The 21,994-nt window shown below is 53.5% G+C and overlaps 1 protein-coding gene across 2 annotated transcripts in view; it reads right to left on the bottom strand.

Annotated features, from left to right (window-relative positions):
• Window positions 1-21,994, bottom strand: part of LOC140386548 (anion exchange protein 3-like) — a 254,089-nt gene that overhangs the window by 86,225 nt on the left and 145,870 nt on the right. For both annotated transcript variants that reach the window (XM_072468972.1, XM_072468979.1), the window contains exon 8: window positions 18,711-18,891. In XM_072468972.1, the coding sequence (XP_072325073.1) occupies window positions 18,711-18,891 (181 nt within the window). The remainder of the gene's footprint in view (window positions 1-18,710; window positions 18,892-21,994) is intronic.

Below are 21,994 nucleotides of genomic sequence, written 5' to 3'. Positions count from 1 at the left end.
ACTATTTACATTCTCGCCAATCCCCTCTCTCCCCATTTACAGTCTCCCCAATCCCCTCTCTCCCTATTTATTCTCCCCAATTCCCTCTCTCCCCATTTACAGTCTCCCAATCCCCTCTCTCCCCATTTACAGTCTCCCCAATCCCCTCTCTCCCCATTTACATACTCCCCAATCCCCTCTCTCCCCATTTACAGTCTCCCCAATCCCCTCTCTCCCTATTTACATTCTCCCCAATCCCCTCTCTCCCCATTTACAGTCTCCCCAATCCCCTCTCTCCCCATTTACATTCTCCCCAATCCCCTCTCTCCCCATTTACATTCCCCCCAATCCCCTCTCTCTCCATTTACATTCTCCCCAATCCCCTCTCTCCCCATTTACATTCTCCCCAATCCCCTTTCCCCCATTTACATTCTCCCCAATCCCCTCTCTCCCCATTTACATTCTCCCCAATCCCTTCTCTCCCCATTTACATTCTCCCCAATCCCCTCTTTCCCCCATTTCCATTCTCCCCAATCCCCTCTCTCCCCGTTTACATTCTCCCCAATCCCCTCTCTCCCCAGTTACATTCTCCCCAATCCCCTCTCTCCATTTACATTCTCCCCAATTCCCTCTCTCCCTATTTACATTCTCCCCAATCCCCTCTTTCCATTTACATTCTCCCCAATCCCCTCTCTCCCCCATTTACATTCTCCCCAATCCCCTCTCTGCCCCATTTACATTCTCCCCAATCCCCTCTCTCCATTTACATTCTCCCCAATCCCCTCTTTCCATTTACATTCTCCCCAATCCCCTCTCTCCCCATTTACATTCTCCCCAATCCCCTCTCTCCCCATTTACATTCTCCCCAATCCCCTCTCTCCCTATTTACATTCTCCCCAATCCCCTCTCTCCCCATTTACATTCTCCCCAATCCCCTCTCTCCCTATTTACATTCTCCCCAATACCCTCTCTCCCCATTTACATTCTCCCCAATCCCCTCTCTCCCCATTTCCATTCTCCCCAATCCCCTCTCTCCATTTACAATCTCCCCAATCCCCTCTCTCCCCATTTACATTCTCCCCAATCCCCTCTCTCCCCATTTACATTCTCCCCAATACCCTCTCTCCCCGTTTACATTCTCCCCAATCCCCTCTCTCCATTTACATTCTCCCCAATCCCCTCTCTCCCCGTTTACATTCTCCCCAATCCCCTCTCTCCATTTACATTCTCCCCAATCCCCTCTCTCCATTTACAGTCTCCCCAATCCCCTCTCTCTCCCATTTCCAATCTCCCCAATCCCCTCCCTCCCCATCTACAGTCTCCCCAATCCCCTCTCTCCCTATTTACATTCTCGCCAATCCCCTCTCTCCCCATTTACAGTCTCCCCAATCCCCTCTCTCCCTATTTACATTCTCACCAATTCCCTCTCTCCCCATTTACAGTCTCCCCAATCCCCTCTCTCCCCATTTACAGTCTCCCCAATCCCCTCTCTCCCCATTTACAGACTCCCCAATCCCCTCTCTCCCTAGTTACATTCTCCCCAATCCCCTCTCTCCCCATTTACAGTCTCCCCAATCCCCTCTCTCCCCATTTACGGTCTCCCCAATCCCCCTCTCCCCATTTACAGTCTCCCCAATCCCCTCTCTCCCCATTTACAGTCTCCCCAATCCCCTCTCTCCCTATTTACATTCTCCCCAATCCCCTCTCTCCCCATTTACAGTCTCCCCAATCCCCTCTCTCCCTATTTACATTCTCCCCAATCCCCTCTCTCCCCATTTACAGTCTCCCCAATCCCCTCTCTCCCCATTTACATTCTCCCCAATCCCCTCTCTCCCCCATTTACATTCTCCCCAATCCCCTCTCTCCCCATTTACATTCTCCCCAATCCCCTCTCTCCCCCATTTACATTCTCCCCAATCCCCTCTCTCCCCAATCCCCTCTCTCCCCCATTTACATTCTCCCCAATCCCCACTCTCCCCCATTTACATTCTCCCCAATCCCCTCTCTCCCCATTTACAATCTCCCCAATCCCCTCTCTCCCCATTTACATTCTCCCCAATCCCCTCTCTCCCCAGATACATTCTCCCCAATCCCCTCTCTCCATTTACATTTTCCCCAATTCCCTCTCTCCCTATTTACATTCTCCCCAATCCCCTCTTTCCATTTACATTCTCCCCAATCCCCACTCTCCCCATTTACATTCTCCCCAATCCCCTCTCTCCCCCATTTACATTCTCCCCAATCCCCTCTCTGCCCCATTTACATTCTCCCCAATCCCCTCTCTCCATTTACATTCTCCCCAATCCCCTCTTTCCATTTACATTCTCCCCAATCCCCTCTCTCCCCATTTACATTCTCCCCAATCCCCTCTCTCCCCATTTACATTCTCCCCAATCCCTTCTCTCCCTATTTACATTCTCCCCAATCCCCTCTCTCCCCATTTACATTCTCCCCAATCCCCACTCTCCCCATTTACATTCTCCCCAATCCCCTCTCTCCCCCATTTACATTCTCCCCAATCCCCTCTCTCCCTATTTACATTCGCCCCAATCCCCTCTCTCCCCATTTACATTCTCCCCAATCCCCTCTCTCCCCATTTCCATTCTCCCCAATCCCCTCTCTCCATTTACAATCTCCCCAATCCCCTCTCTCCCCATTTACATTCTCCCCAATCACCTCTCTCCCCCATTTCCAATCTCCCCAATCCCCTCTCTCCTCATTTCCATTCTCCCCAATCCCCTCTCTCCCCATTTACAGTCTCCCCAATCCCCTCTCTCCCCATTTACATTCTCCCCAATCCCCTCTCTCCCCATTTCCATTCTCCCCAATACCCTCTCTCCCCGTTTACATTCTCCCCAATCCCCTCTCTCCAATTACATTCTCCCCAATCCCCTCTCTCCCCGTTTACATTCTCCCCAATACCCTCTCTCCCCGTTTACATTCTCCCCAATCCCCTCTCTCCATTTACATTCTCCCCAATCCCCTCTTTCCATTTACATTCTCCCCAATCCCCTCTCTCCCCATTTACATTCTCCCCAATCCCCTCTCTCCCCATTTACATTCTCCCCAATCCCCTCTCTCCCTATTTACATTCTCCCCAATCCCCTCTCTCCCCATTTACATTCTCCCCAATCCCCACTCTCCCCATTTACATTCTCCCCAATCCCCTCTCTCCCCCATTTACATTCTCCCCAATCCCCTCTCTCCCTATTTACATTCGCCCCAATCCCCTCTCTCCCCATTTACATTCTCCCCAATCCCCTCTCTCCCCATTTCCATTCTCCCCAATCCCCTCTCTCCATTTACAATCTCCCCAATCCCCTCTCTCCCCATTTACATTCTCCCCAATCACCTCTCTCCCCCATTTCCAATCTCCCCAATCCCCTCTCTCCTCATTTCCATTCTCCCCAATCCCCTCTCTCCCCATTTACAGTCTCCCCAATCCCCTCTCTCCCCATTTACATTCTCCCCAATCCACTCTCTCCCCATTTACATTCTCCCCAATCCCCTCTCTCCACATTTCCATTCTCCCCAATACCCTCTCTCCCCGTTTACATTCTCCCCAATCCCCTCTCTCCCCATTTACATTCTCCCCAATCCCCTCTCTCCAATTACATTCTCCCCAATCCCCTCTCTCCCCGTTTACATTCTCCCCAATCCCTTCTCTCCATTTACATTCTCCCCAATCCCCTCTCTCCATTTACAGTCTCCCCAATCCCCTCTCTCTCCCATTTCCAATCTCCCCAATCCCCTCCCTCCCCATCTACAGTCTCCCCAATCCCCTCTCTCCCTATTTACATTCTCCCCAAACCCCTCTCTCCCCATTTACAGTCTCCCCAATCCCCTCTCTCCCCATTTACATTCTCCCCAATCCCCTCTCTCCCCATTTACATTCTCCCCAATCCCCTCTCTCCCCATTTCCATTCTCCCCAATCCCCTCTCTCCATTTACAATCTCCCCAATCCCCTCTCTCCCCATTTACTTTCTCCCCAATCCCCTCTCTCCCCCATTTCCAATCTCCCCAATCCCCACTCTCCCCATTTCCATTCTCCCCAATCCGCTCTCTCCCCATTTACAGTCTCCCCAATCCCCTCTCTCCCCATTTACATTCTCCCCAATCCCCTCTCTCCCCATTTACATACTCCCCAATCCCCTCTCTCCCCATTTCCATTCTCCCCAAAACCCTCTCTCCCCGTTTACATTCTCCCCAATCCCCTCTCTCCATTTACATTCTCCCCAATCCCCTCTCTCCCCGTTTACATTCTCCCCAATCCCCTCTCTCCCCGTTTACATTCTCCCCAATCCCCTCTCTCCCCATTTACATACTCCCCAATCCCCTCTCTCCCCATTTCCATTCTCCCCAAAACCCTCTCTCCCCGTTTACATTCTCCCCAATCCCCTCTCTCCATTTACAGTCTCCCCAATCCCCTCTCTCCCCATTTCCATTCTCCCCAATCCCCTCTCTCCCCGTTTACATTCTCCCCAATCCCCTCTCTCCATTTACAGTCTCCCCAATCCCCTCTCTCTCCCATTTCCAATCTCCCCAATCCCCTCCCTCCCCATCTACTGTCTCCCCAATCCCCTCTCTCCCTATTTACATTCTCGCCAATCCCCTCTCTCCCCATTTACAGTCTCCCCAATCCCCTCTCTCCCCATTTACAGTCTCCCCAATCCCCTCTCTCCCCATTTACAGACTCCCCAATCCCCTCTCTCCCCGTTTACATTCTCCCCAATCCCCTCTCTCCATTTACATTCTCCCCAAAACCCTCTCTCCCCGTTTACATTCTCCCCAATCCCCTCTCTCCATTTACATTCTCCCCAATCCCCTCTCTCCCCGTTTACATTCTCCCCAATCCCCTCTCTCCATTTACAGTCTCCCCAATCCCCTCTCTCTCCCATTTCCAATCTCCCCAATCCCCTCCCTCCCCATCTACTGTCTCCCCAATCCCCTCTCTCCCTGTTTACATTCTCCCCAATTCCCTCTCTCCCCATTTACAGTCTCCCCAATCCCCTCTCTCCCCATTTACAGTCTCCCCAATCCCCTCTCTCCCCATTTACAGACTCCCCAATCCCCTCTCTCCCCATTTACAGTCTCCCCAATCCCCTCTCTCCCTATTTACATTCTCCCCAATCCCCTCTCCCCCCATTTACAGTCTCCCCAATCCCCTCTCTCCCCATTTACATTCTCCCCAATCCCCTCTCTCCCCATTTACATTCCCCCCAATCCCCTCTCTCTCCATTTACATTCTCCCCAATCCCCTCTCTCCCCATTTACATTCTCCCCAATCCCCTCTTTCCCCCATTTACATTCTCCCCAATCCCCTCTCTCCCCATTTACATTCTCCCCAATTCCTTCTCTCCCCATTTACATTCTCCCCAATCCCCTCTTTCCCCCATTTCCATTCTCCCCAATCCCCTCTCTCCCCGTTTACATTCTCCCCAATCCCCTCTCTCCCCAGTTACATTCTCCCCAATCCCCTCTCTCCATTTACATTCTCCCCAATTCCCTCTCTCCCTATTTACATTCTCCCCAATCCCCTCTTTCCATTTACATTCTCCCCAATCCCCTCTCTCCCCATTTACATTCTCCCCAATCCCCTCTTTCCATTTACATTCTCCCCAATCCCCTCTCTCCCCCATTTACATTCTCCCCAATCCCCTCTCTGCCCCATTTACATTCTCCCCAATCCCCTCTCTCCATTTACATTCTCCCCAATCCCCTCTTTCCATTTACATTCTCCCCAATCCCCTCTCTCCCCATTTACATTCTCCCCAATCCCCTCTCTCCCCATTTACATTCTCCCCAATCCCCTCTCTCCCTATTTACATTCTCCCCAATCCCCTCTCTCCCCATTTACATTCTCCCCAATCCCCTCTCTCCCTATTTACATTCTCCCCAATCCCCTCTCTCCCCATTTACATTCTCCCCAATCCCCTCTCTCCCCATTTACATTCTCCCCAATCCCCTCTCTCCCCCATTTCCAATTTCCCCAATCCCCTCCCTCCCCATTTACAGTCTCCCCAATCCCCTCTCTCCCTATTTACATTCTTCCCAATCCCCTCTCTCCCCATTTACATTCTCCCCAATCCCCTCTCTCCCCATTTCTATTCTCCCCAAACCCCTCGCTCCCCGTTTACATTCTCCCCAATCCCCTCTCTCCCCATTTCTATTCTCCCCAAACCCCTCTCTCCCCGTTTACATTCTCCCCAATCCCCTCTCTCCATTTACATTCTCCCCAAACCCTGGGCGTCATTCTCTGACCCCCCGCCGGGTCGGAGAATGGCCGTTGGCCGCCGTGAATCCCGCCCCCGCCGAAGTCTCCGCTCCCGGAGATTGGGCGGGGGCGGGAATCCGGCCGCGCCGGTTGGCTGGACCCCCGGCTGGAATCTCCGGCCCGGATGGGCCGAAGTCCCGCCCAGGAATTGCCTGTCCCGCCGACGTAAATCAAACCTGGTATTTACCGGGGGGACCAGGCGGCATGGGCGGGCTCCGGGGTCCTGGGGGGGGCGCGGGGCGATCTGACCTCGGGGGGTGCCCCCACGGTGGCCTGGCCCGCGATCGGGGCCCACCGATCCGCGGGCGGGCCTGTGCCGTGGGGGCACTCTTTCCCTTCCGCCTCCGCCACGGCCTCCACCATGGCGGACGCGGAAGTGACTCTCCCCACTGCGCATGCGCGGGAAACTGACAGCGGCCGCTGACGCTCCCGCGCATGCGCTGGGAAACTGACAGCGGCCGCTGTCGCTCCCGCGCATGCGCCGCATTTCCACGCCAGCTGGCGGGGCAACAAACGCCATTTCCACCAGCTGGCGGGGCGGAAATCCCTCCGGCGTCGGCCTAGCCCCTCAATGTTGGGGCTAGGCCGCCAAAGATGCGGAGACTTCCGCACCTTTTTGCCGGCGCGATTCCCGTCTGATTTGCGCCGGCTTTGGCGCCAGTCGGCGGGCATCCCGCCGTTGGGGGAGAATTTCGCCCCCTCTCTCCCCATTTACATTCTCCCCAATCCCCTCTCGCCCCCATTTTCAATCTCCCCAATCCCCTCTCTCCCCATTTCCATTCTCCCCAATCTCCTCTTTCCATTTACATTCTCCCCAATCCCCTCTCTCCCCATTTACATTCTCCCCAATCCCCTCTCTCCCCCATTTCCAATCTCCCCAATCCCCTCTCTCCCCATTTCCATTCTCCCCAATCCCCTCTCTCCCCATTTACAGTCTCCCCAATCCCCTCTCTCCCCATTTACATTCTCCCCAATCCCCTCTCTCCCCATTTAAATTCTCCCCAATCCCCTCTCTCCCCATTTCCATTCTCCCCAATACCCTCTCTCCCCGTTTACATTCTCCCCAATCCCCTCTCTCCATTTACATTCTCCCCAATCCCCTCTCTCCCCGTTTACATTCTCCCCAATCCCCTCTATCCATTTACATTCTCCCCAATCCCCTCTCTCCATTTACAGTCTCCCTAATCCCCTCTCTCTCCCATTTCCAATCTCCCCAATCCCCTCCCTCCCCATCTACAGTCACCCCAATCCCCTCTCTCCCTATTTACATTCTCGCCAATCCCCTCTCTCCCCATTTACATTCTCCCCAATCCCCTCTTTCCCCCATTTCCATTCTCCCCAATCCCCTCTCTCCCCGTTTACATTCTCCCCAATCCCCTCTCTCCCCAGTTACATTCTCCCCAATCCCCTCTCTCCATTTACATTCTCCCCAATTCCCTCTCTCCCTATTTACATTCTCCCCAATCCCGTCTTTCCATTTACATTCTCCCCAATCCCCTCTCTCCCCATTTACATTCTCCCCAATCCCCTCTTTCCATTTACATTCTCCCCAATCCCCTCTCTCCCCCATTTACATTCTCCCCAATCCCCTCTCTGCCCCATTTACATTCTCCCCAATCCCCTCTCTCCCTATTTACATTCTCCCCAATCCCCTCTCTCCCCATTTACATTCTCCCCAATACCCTCTCTCCCCGTTTACATTCTCCCCAATCCCCTCTCTCCATTTACATTCTCCCCAATCCCCTCTCTCCCCCATTTACATTCTCCCCAATCCCCTCTCTGCCCCATTTACATTCTCCCCAATCCCCTCTCTCCCTATTTACATTCTCCCCAATCCCCTCTCTCCCCATTTACATTCTCCCCAATACCCTCTCTCCCCGTTTACATTCTCCCCAATCCCCTCTCTCCATTTACATTCTCCCCAATCCCCTCTTTCCATTTACATTCTCCCCAATCCCCTCTCTCCCCATTTACATTCTCCCCAATCCCCTCTCTCCCCATTTACATTCTCCCCAATCCCCTCTCTCCCTATTTACATTCTCCCCAATCCCCTCTCTCCCCATTTACATTCTCCCCAATCCCCTCTCTCCCCATTTACATTCTCCCCAATCCCCTCTCTCCCCATTTCCATTCTCCCCAATCCCCTCTCTCCATTTACAATCTCCCCAATCCCCTCTCTCCCCATTTACATCCTCCCCAATCCCCTCTCTCCCCCATTTCCAATTTCCCCAATCCCCTCCCTCCCCATTTACAGTCTCCCCAATCCCCTCTCTCCCTATTTACATTCTTCCCAATCCCCTCTCTCCCCATTTACATTCTCCCCAATCCCCTCTCTCCCCATTTCTATTCTCCCCAAACCCCTCTCTCCCCGTTTACATTCTCCCCAATCCCCTCTCTCCATTTACATTCTCCCCAAACCCTGGGCGTCATTCTCTGACCCCCCGCCGGGTCGGAGAATGGCCGTTGGCAGCCGTGAATCCCGCCCCCGCCGAAGTCTCCGCTCCCGGAGATTGGGCGGGGGCGGGAATCCGGCCGCGCCGGTTGGCGGGACCCCCGGCTGGATTCTCCGGCCCGGATGGGCCGAAGTCCCGCCCAGGAATTGCCTGTCCCGCCGACGTAAATCAAACCTGGTATTTACCGGCGGGACCAGGCGGCATGGGCGGGCTCCGGGGTCCTGGGGGGGGCGCGGGGCGATCTGACCTCGGGGGGTGCCCCCACGGTGGCCTGGCCCGCGATCGGGGCCCACCGATCCGCGGGCGGGCCTGTGCCGTGGGGGCACTCTTTCCCTTCCGCCTCCGCCACGGCTTCCACCGTGGCGGACGCGGAAGTGACTCTCCCCACTGCGCATGCGCGGGAAACTGACAGCGGCCGCTGACGCTCCCGCGCATGCGCTGGGAAACTGACAGCGGCCGCTGTCGCTCCCGCGCATGCGCCGCATTTCCACGCCAGCTGGCGGGGCAACAAACAGGGGCGGAAATCCCTCCGGCGTCGGCCTAGCCCCTCAATGTTGGGGCTAGGCCGCCAAAGATGCGGAGACTTCCGCACCTTTTTGCCGGCGCGATTCCCGTCTGATTTGCGCCGGCTTTGGCGCCAGTCGGCGGGCATCCCGCCGTTGGGGGAGAATTTCGCCCCCTCTCTCCCCATTTACATTCTCCCCAATCCCCTCTCGCCCCCATTTTCAATCTCCCCAATCCCCTCTCTCCCCATTTCCATTCTCCCCAATCTCCTCTTTCCATTTACATTCTCCCCAATCCCCTCTCTCCCCATTTACATTCTCCCCAATCCCCTCTCTCCCCCATTTCCAATCTCCCCAATCCCCTCTCTCCCCATTTCCATTCTCCCCAATCCCCTCTCTCCCCATTTACAGTCTCCCCAATCCCCTCTCTCCCCATTTACATTCTCCCCAATCCCCTCTCTCCCCATTTACATTCTCCCCAATCCCCTCTCTCCCCATTTCCATTCTCCCCAATCCCCTCTCTCCCCGTTTACATTCTCCCCAATCCCCTCTCTCCATTTACATTCTCCCCAATCCCCTCTCTCCCCGTTTACATTCTCCCCAATCCCCTCTCTCCATTTACATTCTCCCCAATCCCCTCTCTCCATTTACAGTCTCCCCAATCCCCTCTCTCTCCCATTTCCAATCTCCCCAATCCCCTCCCTCCCCATCTACAGTCACCCCAATCCCCTCTCTCCCTATTTACATTCTCGCCAATCCCCTCTCTCCCCATTTACAGTCTCCCCAATCCCCTCTCTCCCTATTTACATTCTCCCCAATTCCCTCTCTCCCCATTTACAGTCTCCCCAATCCCCTCTCTCCCCATTTACAGTCTCCCCTATCCCCTCTCTCCCCATTTGCAGACTCCCCAATCCCGTCTCTCCCTAGTTACATTCTCCCCAATCCCCTCTCTCCCCATTTACAGTCTCCCCAATCCCCTCTCTCCCCATTTACGGTCTCGCCAATCCCCCTCTCCCCATTTACAGTCTCCCCAATCCCCTCTCTCCCCATTTACAGTCTCCCCAATCCCCTCTCACCCCATTTACAGTCTCCCCAATCCCCTCTCTCCCCATTTACAGTCTCCCCTATCCCCTCTCTCCCCATTTGCAGACTCCCCAATCCCGTCTCTCCCTAGTTACATTCTCCCCAATCCCCTCTCTCCCCATTTACAGTCTCCCCAATCCCCTCTCTCCCCATTTACGGTCTCCCCAATCCCCCTCTCCCCATTTACAGTCTCCCCAATCCCCTCTCTCCCCATTTACAGTCTCCCCAATCCCCTCTCTCCCCATTTACATTCTGCCCAATCCCCTCTCTCCCCCATTTCCATTCTCCCCAATCCCCTCTCTCCCCATTTCCATTCTCCCCAATCCCCTCTCTCCCCCATTTACATTCTCCCCAATCCCCTCTCTCCCCATTTACATTCTCCCCAATCCCCTTTCCCCCATTTCCATTCTCCCCAATCCCCTCTCTCCCCGTTTACATTCTCCCCAATCCCCTCTCTCCCCATTTACATTCCCCCCAATCCCCTCTCTCTCCATTTACATTCTCCCCAATCCCCTCTCTCCCCATTTACATTCTTCCCAATCCCCTCTCTCCCCATTTCCATTCTCCCCAATCGCCTCTCTCCCCGGTTACATTCCCCCCCAATCCCCTCTCTCCCCATTTACATTCTCCCCAATCCCCTCTCTCCCCATTTACATTCCCCCCAATCCCCTCTCTCTCCATTTACATTCTCCCCAATCCCCTCTCTCCCCATTTACATTCTCCCCAATCCCCTCTTTCCCCCATTTACATTCTCCCCAATCCCCTCTCTCCCCATTTACATTCTCCCCAATCCCCTCTTTCCCCCATTTCCATTCTCCCCAATCCCCTCTCTCCCCGTTTACATTCTCCCCAATCCCCTCTCTCCCCAGTTACATTCTCCCCAATCCCCTCTTTCCATTTACATTCTCCCCAATCCCCACTCTCCCCATTTACATTCTCCCCAATCCCCTCTTTCCATTTACATTCTCCCCAATCCCCTCTCTCCCCCATTTACATTCTCCCCAATCCCCTCTCTGCCCCATTTACATTCTCCCCAATCCCCTCTCTGCCCCATTTACATTCTCCCCAATCCCCTCTTTCCATTTACATTCTCCCCAATCCCCTCTCTCCCCATTTACATTCTCCCCAATCCCCTCTCTCCCCATTTACATTCTCCCCAATCCCCTCTCTCCCTATTTACATTCTCCCCAATCCCCTCTCTCCCCATTTACATTCTCCCCAATCCCCACTCTCCCCATTTACATTCTCCCCAATCCCCTCTCTCCCCCATTTACATTCTCCCCAATCCCCTCTCTCCCTATTTACATTCTCCCCAATCCCCTCTCTCCCCATTTACATTCTCCCCAATCCCCTCTCTCCCCATTTCCATTCTCCCCAATCCCCTCTCTCCATTTACAATCTCCCCAATCCCCTCTCTCCCCATTTACATTCTCCCCAATCACCTCTCTCCCCCATTTCCAATCTCCCCAATCCCCTCTCTCCTCATTTCCATTCTCCCCAATCCCCTCTCTCCCCATTTACAGTCTCCCCAATCCCCTCTCTCCCCATTTACATTCTCCCCAATCCCCTCTCTCCCCATTTACATTCTCCCCAATCCCCTCTCTCCCCATTTCCATTCTCCCCAATACCCTCTCTCCCCATTTACATTCTCCCCAATCCCCTCTCTCCAATTACATTCTCCCCAATCCCGTCTCTCCCCGTTTACATTCTCCCCAATCCCCTCTCTCCATTTACATTCTCCCCAATCCCCTCTCTCCATTTACAGTCTCCCCAATCCCCTCTCTCTCCCATTTCCAATCTCCCCAATCCCCTCCCTCCCCATCTACAGTCTCCCCAATCCCCTCTCTCCCTATTTACATTCTCCCCAATCCCCTCTCTCCCCATTTACAGTCTCCCCAATCCCCTCTCTCCCCATTTACATTCTCCCCAATCCCCTCTCTCCCCATTTACATTCTCCCCAATCCCCTCTCTCCCCATTTCCATTCTCCCCAATCCCCTCTCTCCATTTACAATCTCCCCAATCCCCTCTCTCCCCATTTACTTTCTCCCCAATCCCCTCTCTCCCCCATTTCCAATCTCCCCAATCCCCACTCTCCCCATTTCCATTCTCCCCAATCCGCTCTCTCCCCATTTACAGTCTCCCCAATCCCCTCTCTCCCCATTTACATTCTCCCCAATCCCCTCTCTCCCCATTTACATTCTCCCCAATCCCCTCTCTCCCCATTTCCATTCTCCCCAATACCCTCTCTCCCCGTTTACATTCTCCCCAATCCCCTCTCTCCATTTACATTCTCCCCAATCCCCTCTCTCCCCGTTTACATTCTCCCCAATCCCCTCTCTCCATTTACATTCTCCCCAATCCCCTCTCTCCATTTACAGTCTCCCCAATCCCCTCTCTCTCCCATTTCCAATCTCCCCAATCCCCTCCCTCCCCATCTACAGTCTCCCCAATCCCCTCTCTCCCTATTTACATTCTCGCCAATCCCCTCTCTCCCCATTTACAGTCTCCCCAATCCCCTCTCTCCCTATTTACATTCTCCCCAATTCCCTCTCTCCCCATTTACAGTCTCCCCAATCCCCTCTCTCCCCATTTACAGTCTCCCCAATCCCCTCTCTCCCCATTTACAGACTCCCCAATCCCCTCTCTCCCCATTTACAGTCTCCCCAATCCCCTCTCTCCCTATTTACATTCTCCCCAATCCCCTCTCTCCCCATTTACAGTCTCCCCAATCCCCTCTCTCCCCATTTACATTCTCCCCAATCCCCTCTCTCCCCATTTACATTCCCCCCAATCCCCTCTCTCTCCATTTACATTCTCCCCAATCCCCTCTCTCCCCATTTACATTCTCCCCAATCCCCTCTTTCCCCCATTTACATTCTCCCCAATCCCCTCTCTCCCCATTTACATTCTCCCCAATCCCTTCTCTCCCCATTTACATTCTCCCCAATCCCCTCTTTCCCCCATTTCCATTCTCCCCAATCCCCTCTCTCCCCGTTTACATTCTCCCCAATCCCCTCTCTCCCCAGTTACATTCTCCCCAATCCCCTCTCTCCATTTACATTCTAACCAATACCCTCTCTCACTATTTACATTCTCCCCAATCCCCTCTTTCCATTTACATTCTCCCCAATCCCCTCTCTCCCCATTTACATTCTCCCCAATCCCCTCTTTCCATTTACATTCTCCCCAATCCCCTCTCTCCCCCATTTACATTCTCCCCAATCCCCTCTCTGCCCCATTTACATTCTCCCCAATCCCCTCTCTCCATTTACATTCTCCCCAATCCCCTCTTTCCATTTACATTCTCCCCAATCCCCCCTCTCCCCATTTACATTCTCCCCAATCCCCTCTCTCCCTATTTACATTCTCCCCAATCCCCTCTCTCCCCCATTTACATTCTCCCCAATCCCCTCTCTGCCCCATTTACATTCTCCCCAATCCCCTCTCTCCATTTACATTCTCCCCAATCCCCTCTTTCCATTTACATTCTCCCCAATCCCCCCTCTCCCCATTTACATTCTCCCCAATCCCCTCTCTCCCTATTTACATTCTCCCCAATCCCCTCTCTCCCCATTTACATTCTCCCCAATCCCCACTCTCCCCATTTACATTCTCCCCAATCCCCTCTCTCCCCCATTTACATTCTCCCCAATCCCCTCTCTCCCTATTTACATTCTCCCCAATCCCCTCTCTCCCCATTTACATTCTCCCCAATCCCCTCTCTCCCCATTTCCATTCTCCCCAATCCCCTCTCTCCATTTACAATCTCCCCAATCCCCTCTCTCCCCATTTACATTCTCCCCAATCCCCTCTCTCCCCCATTTCCAATTTCCCCAATCCCCTCCCTCCCCATTTACAGTCTCCCCAATCCCCTCTCTCCCTATTTACATTCTTCCCAATCCCCTCTCTCCCCATTTACATTCTCCCCAATCCCCTCTCTCCCCATTTCTATTCTCCCCAAACCCCTCTCTCCCCGTTTACATTCTCCCCAATCCCCTCTCTCCATTTACATTCTCCCCAAACCCTGGGCGTCATTCTCTGACCCCCCGCCGGGTCGGAGAATGGCCGTTGGCCGCCGTGAATCCCGCCCCCGCCGAAGTCTCCGCTCCTGGAGATTGGGCGGGGGCGGGAATCCGGCCGCGCCGGTTGGCGGGACCCCCCGCTGGATTCTCCGGCCCGGATGGGCCGAAGTCCCGCCCAGGAATTGCCTGTCCCGCCGACGTAAATCAAACCTGGTATTTACCGGCGGGACCAGGCGGCATGGGCGGTCTCCGGGGTCCTGGGGGGGGGCGCGGGGCGATCTGACCTCGGGGGGTGCCCCCACGGTGGCCTGGCCCGCGATCGGGGCCCACCGATCCGCGGGCGGGCCTGTGCCGTGGGGGCACTCTTTCCCTTCCGCCTCCGCCACGGCCTCCACCATGGCGGAGGCGGAAGTGACTCTCCCCACTGCGCATGCGCGGGAAACTGACAGCGGCCGCTGACGCTCCCGCGCATGCGCTGGGAAACTGACAGCGGTCGCTGTCGCTCCCGCGCATGCGCCGCATTTCCACGCCAGCTGGCGGGGCAACAAACGCCATTTCCGCCAGCTGGCGGGGCGGAAATCCCTCCGGCGTCGGCCTAGCCCCTCAATGTTGGGGCTAGGCCGCCTAAGATGCGGAGACTTCCGCACCTTTTTGCCGGCGCGATTCCCGTCTGATTTGCACCGGCTTTGGCGCCAGTCGGCGGGCATCCCGCCGTTGGGGGAGAATTTCGCCCCCTCTCTCCCCATTTACATTCTCCCCAATCCCCTCTCGCCCCCATTTTCAATCTCCCCAATCCCCTCTCTCCCCATTTACATTCTCCTGAACCTCCCTCTCCCCATTTACATTCTCCCCAAACCCCTCTCTCCCATTTACATTCTCCCCAATCCCCTCTCTCCCATTTACATTCTTCCCAATCCTCTCTCTCCCCATTTACATTCTCCCCAATCCCCTCTCTCCCCATTTACATTCTCCCCAATCCCCTCCCTCCCTATTTACATTCTCCCCAAACCCCTCTCTCCCCATTTACATTCTCCCCAATCCCGTCTCTCCCCCATTTACATTCTCCCCAATCCTTCCTCTCCCATTTACATTCTTCCCAATCCTCTCTCCCCATTTACATTCTCCCCAATCCCCTCTCTCCCTATTTACATTCTCCCCAATCCCCTCTCTCCCTATTTACATTCTCCCCAATCCCCTCTCTCCATTTACATTCTCCCCAATCCCCTCTCTCCCCATTTACATTCTCCCCAATCCCCTCTCTCCCCATTTACAGTCTCCCCAATCCCCTCTCTCCGTTTACATTCTCCCCAATCCTCTCTCCCCATTTACATTCTCCCCAATCCCCTCTTTCCATTTACATTCTCCCCAATCCCCTCTCTCCCCATTTACATTCTCCCCAATCCCCTCTCTCCCCATTTACATTCTCCCCAATCCCCTCTCTCCATTTACATTCTCCCCAATCCCCTCTCTCCCCATTTACATTCTCCCCAATCCCCTCTCTCCCCATTTACATTCTCCCCAATCCCCTCTCTCCCCATTTACATTCTCCCCAATCCCCTCTCTCCCTATTTACATTCTCCCCAATCCCCTCTCTCCCCATTTACATTCTCCCCAATCCTCACTCTCCCCATTTACATTCTCCCCAATCCCCTCTCTCCCTATTTACATTCTCCCCAATCCCCTCTCTCCCCATTTACATTCTCCCCAATCCCCTCTCTCCCCATTTCCATTCTCCCCAATCCCCTCTCTCCATTTACAATCTCCCCAATCCCCTCTCTCCCCATTTACATTCTCCCCAATCCCCTCTCCCCCATTTCCAATTTCCCCAATCCCCTCCCTCCCCATTTACAGTCTCCCCAATCCCCTCTCTCCCTATTTACATTCTTCCCAATCCCCTCTCTCCCCATTTACATTCTCCCCAATCCCCTCACTCCCCATTTCTATTCTCCCCAAACCCCTCTCTCCCCGTTTACATTCTCCCCAATCCCCTCTCTCCATTTACATTCTCCCCAAACACTGGGCGTCATTCTGTGACCCCCCGCCGGGTCGGAGAATGGCGGTTGGCCGCCGTGAATCCCGCCCCTGCCGAAGTCTCCGCTCCCGGAGATTGGGCGGGGGCGGGAGTCCAGCCGCGCCGGTTGGCGGGACCCCCCGCTGGATTCTCCGGCCCGGATGGGCCGAAGTCCCGCCCAGGAATTGCCTGTCCCGCCGACGTAAATCAAACCTGGTATTTACCGGCGGGACCAGGCGGCATGGGCGGGCTCCGGGGTCCTGGGGGGGGGCGCGGGGCGATCTGACCTCGGGGGGTGCCCCCACGGTGGCCTGGCCCGCGATCGGGGCCCACCAATCCGCGGGCGGGCCTGTGCCGTGGGGGCACTCTTTCCCTTCCGCCTCCGCCACGGCCTCCACCATGGCGGAGGCGGAAGTGACTCTCCCCACTGCACATGCGCGGGTAACTGACACCGGCCGCTGACGCTCCCGCGCATGCGCTGGGAAACTGACAGCGGCCGCTGTCGCTCCCGCGCATGCGCCGCATTTCCGCGCCAGCTGGCGGGGCAACAAACGCCATTTCCGCCAGCTGGCGGGGCGGAAATCCCTCCGGCGTCGGCCTAGCCCCTCAATGTTGGGGCTAGGCCGCCAAAGATGCGGAGACTTCCGCACCTTTTTGCCGGCGCGATGCCCGTCTGATTTGCGCCGGCTTTGGCGCCAGACGGCGGGCATCCCGCCGTTGGGGGAGAATTTCGCCCCCTCTCTCCCCATTTACATTCTCCCCAATCCCCTCTCTCCCCCATTTTCAATCTCCCCAATCCCCTCTCTCCCCATTTACATTCTCCTGAACCTCCCTCTCCCCATTTACATTCTCCCCAATCCCCTCTCTCCCATTTACATTCTTCCCAATCCTCTCTCTCCCCATTTCCAATCTCCCCAATCCCCTCTCTCCCCATTTACATTCTCCCCAATCCCCTCCCTCCCTATTTACATTCTCCCCAAACCCCTCTCTCCCCATTTACATTCTCCCCAATCCCGTCTCTCCCCCATTTACATTCTCCCCAATCCCTTCTCTCCCATTTACATTCTTCCCAATCCTCTCTCTCCCCATTTACATTCTCCCCAATCCCCTCTCTCCCTATTTACATTCTCCCCAATCCCCTCTCTCCCTATTTACATTCTCCCCAATCCCCTCTCTCCATTTACATTCTCCCCAATCCTCTCTCCCCATTTACATTCTCCCTAATCCCCTCTCTCCCTATTTACATTCTCCCAAATCCCCTCTCTCCCCCATTTACATTCTCCCCAATCCCCTCTCTCTCCATTTCCATTCTCCCCAATCCCCTCTCCCCCCATTTACATTCTCCCCAATCCCTTCTCTCCCCATTTACATTCTCCCCAATCCCCTCTCTCCCCATTTCCATTCTCCCCAATCCCCTCTCTCCCCGTTTACATTCTCCCCAATCCCTTCTCTCCCCATTTACATTCTCCCCAATCCCCTCTCTCCCCATTTCCATTCTCCCCAATCCCCTCTCTCCCCATTTACAGTCTCCCCAATCCCCTCTCTCCCCATTTACATTCTCCCCAATCCCCTCTCTCCCCATTTACATTCTCCCCCATAACCTCTCTCCCCATTTACATTCTCCCCAATCCCCTCTCTCCCCATTTACATTCTCCCCAATCCCCTCTCTGCCCCATTTACATTCTCCCCATTTACATTCTCCCCAACCTCCTCTCTCCCCATTTACATTCTCCCCAACCTCCTCTCTCCCCATTTACATTCTCCCCAATCCCCTCTCTCCCCATTTACATTCTCCCCAATCCCCTCTCTCCCCATTTACATTCTCCCGAATCCCCTCTCTCCCCATTTACATTCTCCCCAATCCCCTCTCTCCCCATTTTAATTCTCCCCAATCCCCTCTCTCCCCATTTATATTCTCCCCAATCCCCTCTCTCCCCATTTACACTCTCCTAAATCCCTCTCTCTCCATTGACATTCTCCTGAATCCCTCGCTCTCTATTTACACTCTCCTGAACGCCTCTCTCCCTATTTACTTTCTCCCAAATCCCTCTCTCTCCATTTACATTCCCCTAAACTCCTGTCTTCCTATTCACATTTTTCCGGTCCCTCGCCCCCTATTTACATTCTCCTGAACCCCTCTCTCCCTATTTACATTCCCCTGGAGTGTGGTAGGTGGCATTGGAATAGTCAAATCCCGGTTAACAAAGGCACAAAGCGAAGTTTCAGGAGCATCGGAGAGGTAGAAACAGACAATAGTACCGAGGGGGGAAGGAGGTTGCCTTGGTGATGGGGGGGACCTGGAAACGGAAGCTCAGTTCAGGGTCAAACAGAAAGTGTAATGCGCACGGCCTGGTGGGAACATTCACTTTGCAACAGCACTCACCCTGTGCAATGGTCTTTCTCAACTCCAGGAGGCTGCGGAATGTGAGGGACGCCACGTGCGGTTTGCCCCACTTGTGCGTCTCCGAAACCACGTCTTCCTCAAACTTGATCCACCGAGCAGTCTCCTGCCACCTGACCTCATTGTTCTTATCCACGACCAGCTCATTCAGCTCAACAAAAACCTGTGCCAATGATGGGGAAAGGAGAGTGACAGAAATATTCAGTGAAATTGTCTTCAGATTGGTGGAGGCAGGAGATGCTAACAGCGCATTGTAGCCTACACACCAAACCCTCTTTGCACACACACAAAATGGTTCAAATATCTGGACCATTAGGGTTTCTTCCAGGGCAGGTGGGACTTGTACAAGGACGGGTTGCGTCTAAATTGGAGGGGCATAAATATTCTGGCCGGGAGGTTTGCTCATGTCACACGGGAAGATTTAAACTAGTTTGGCAGGGGGCTGGGAACCAAAGCAAAGGTGAATTAACTGAAGGGGAACTAGAAAGTAGGGCCAGTAAGACACAGAGGAAGTGCAGACAGGGTGTGGTTGCTGATCAAAAAGGGTCTGAAGTGCATTTGTTTCAATGCGAGAAGTAACAGGTAAGGCAGGTGAACTTAGAGCTTGGATTAGTACTTGGAACTATGATGGTGTTGCCATTACAGAGACTTGGTTAAGGGAAGGACAGGATTGGCAGCTAAACGTTCCAGGATACAGATGTTTCAGGCAGAACAGAGGGGGATGTAAAAGGGTTGGGGGAGTTGCACTACTGGTTAAGAAGAATATCACAGGTGTACTGCGGGAGGAATCCTCGGAGGGTTCATACAGCGAGGCTATATGGGTAGAGCTCAGGAATATGAAGGGTGCAGTCACAATGTTGGGGGTTTACTACAGGCCTCCCGACAGCCAGCAGGAGATAGAGGAACAGATATGTAGGCAGATTTTGGCAAGGTGTAAAAGCAACAGGGTTGTTGTGGTGGGTGATTTTAACTTACCCTCTATTGACTGGGACTCACTTAATGCTGGGGGCTGTGGATGGGGCAGAGTTTGTAAGGAGCATCCAGGAGGGCTTCTTGAAACAATATGTAGATAGTCCAACTAGGGAAGGGGCTGTACTGGACCTGCTTTTGGGGAATGAGCCCGGCCAGGTGGTCGACGTTTCAGTAGGGGAGCAGTTCCGGAACAGTGACCACAATTCAGTAAGCTTTAAGGTACTGATGGATAAAGATAAGTGTAGTCCTCGGGTGAAGGTGCTAAATTGCGGAATGTTAATTACAACAATATTAGGCAGGAACTGAAGAATGTAGATTGGGGGCAGAGGTTTGAGGGCAAATCAACATCTGGCCTGTGGGAGACTTTCAAATGTCAGTTGAAAGGAATTCAGGACCGGCATGTTCCTGTAAAGATGAAGGATAAGTATGGCAAGTTTCGGGAACCTGGGATAACAAGAGATATTGTGAGCCTAGTCAAAACGAAAAAGGAGGCTGGGAACACACAAACCAAGTGTGGAATACAAAGAAGTAGAAAGAAACTTAAGCAAGGAGTCAGGAGGGCTAAAAGGGGCCACAGAAAATAATTGGCCAGCTGGATTACGTAAAATCCCAAGGCTTTTTATACATACATAAAGAGCAAGAGGGTAGCCAGGAAGAGGGTTGGCCAACTCAAGCACAGGGGAGTTAATCTGTGCGTGGAGCCCGAGGAAATGGGTGAGGTATTAAATTAGTACTTTGCATGAGTATTCACCAAAGAGAAGGACTTGGTGGACGAGGAGTCTGGGGAAGGGTGTGTCGATATTTTGGGTCATGTTGAGATCAAAAAGGAGGCTTTGGATTTCGGCGGCAGCGGTGCGCAGGGGCCTTCTGGGAGGTGAGTAGTGTATTTAAAAGCCTTACCTTTACAGGAGCAGCCCTTTGGATTTCGGCGGCAGCGGTGCACAGGGGCCTTCTGGGAGGTGAGTAGTGTATTTAAAAACCTTACCTTTACAGGAGCAGCCCTTTGGATTTCGGCGGCAGCGGTGCGCAGGGGCCTTCTGGGAGGTGAGTAGTGTATTTAAAAACCTTACCTTTACAGGAGCAGCCCTTTGGATTTCGGCGGCAGCGGTGCGCAGGGGCCTTCTGGGAGGTGAGTAGTGTATTTAAAAACCTTACCTTTACAGGAGCAGCCCTTTGGATTTCGGCGGCAGCGGTGCGCAGGGGCCTTCTGGGAGGTGAGTAGTGTATTTAAAAACCTTACCTTTACAGGAGCAGCCCTTTGGATTTCGGCGGCAGCGGTGCGCAGGGGCCTTCTGGGAGGTGAGTAGTGAAGTTTAAAAGCCTTGCCTGGTCCCGTGTCTGTTCTTCTTTTCTGTTTTATTTGTTTTTATATAAGGCGTGAACCGGAAGTTCGACCTCTGGCAAGTCCCCCCCCGCCCCCCCAACCAATAAATTCTGGTGGAGAGGAAACCCGAGACCCATTGGTGTAAGGTAAGTGCCATATTATATTATTATATTATTAGCATTGTGCAGGTCAAGGATCGGTGGTGGAGGAGCAGTCTCTGTCAGCGAGAGAACCTGAGAACATCTCAGACACTCAGAAGGTAAGAAGGTAAGTAAGTGATTTTTACTTTTATACCTTTTTTCAAATTGTGTGTGTCGGGGGGAAACTGAAGTGGCATCACAGAAAAGCTGTGACCTGAGTGGCTGGTTGGGATTCTAACCTAAATTTAAAAAAAAAATTTGAGTATTTGGGAACTAATTAAACATAATAACTTAATTATAATTTAGAGGATATCTAAGCCAGAGATCGGAGAGTATTATAGTTAGCTATCGCATTTCTATTAGAAATCTAGTGCTAGGAAACAGATAGTTGACAGTAACTTTGCAATTAAAAAAAAAAAAGTATTTAAAAAAAAAAGACAAATTTTAATTTTAATTAATTGACGCAATGTCAGTTAGAGGGGTGCTGTGCTCTGACTGTGAGATGTGGCAGGTCCGGGAGGCTTCCAGCGTCCCGGATGGCTTCATCTGCAGAAAGTGCACCCAACTGCAGCTCCTCACAGACCGCATGGTTCGGTTGGAGCAGCAATTGGATGCACTTAGGAGCATGCAGGTGGCGGAAAGCGTCATAGATCGCAGTTATGTAAATGTGGTCACACCCAGGGTGCAGGCAGAGAAATGGGTGACCACCAGAAAGGGCAGGCAGTTAGTGAAGGAATCCCCTGTGGTTGTCCCCCTCTCGAACAGATATACCCCTTTGGATACTGTCGGGGGGGATAGCCTATCAGTGGAAAACAGCAGCAGCCAGAGCA

Source organism: Scyliorhinus torazame, chromosome 2 (assembly GCF_047496885.1).
Source record: "Scyliorhinus torazame isolate Kashiwa2021f chromosome 2, sScyTor2.1, whole genome shotgun sequence".
Lineage (NCBI taxonomy): Eukaryota > Metazoa > Chordata > Chondrichthyes > Carcharhiniformes > Scyliorhinidae > Scyliorhinus > Scyliorhinus torazame.
This window is presented reverse-complemented; position numbering and strand designations above follow the sequence as displayed.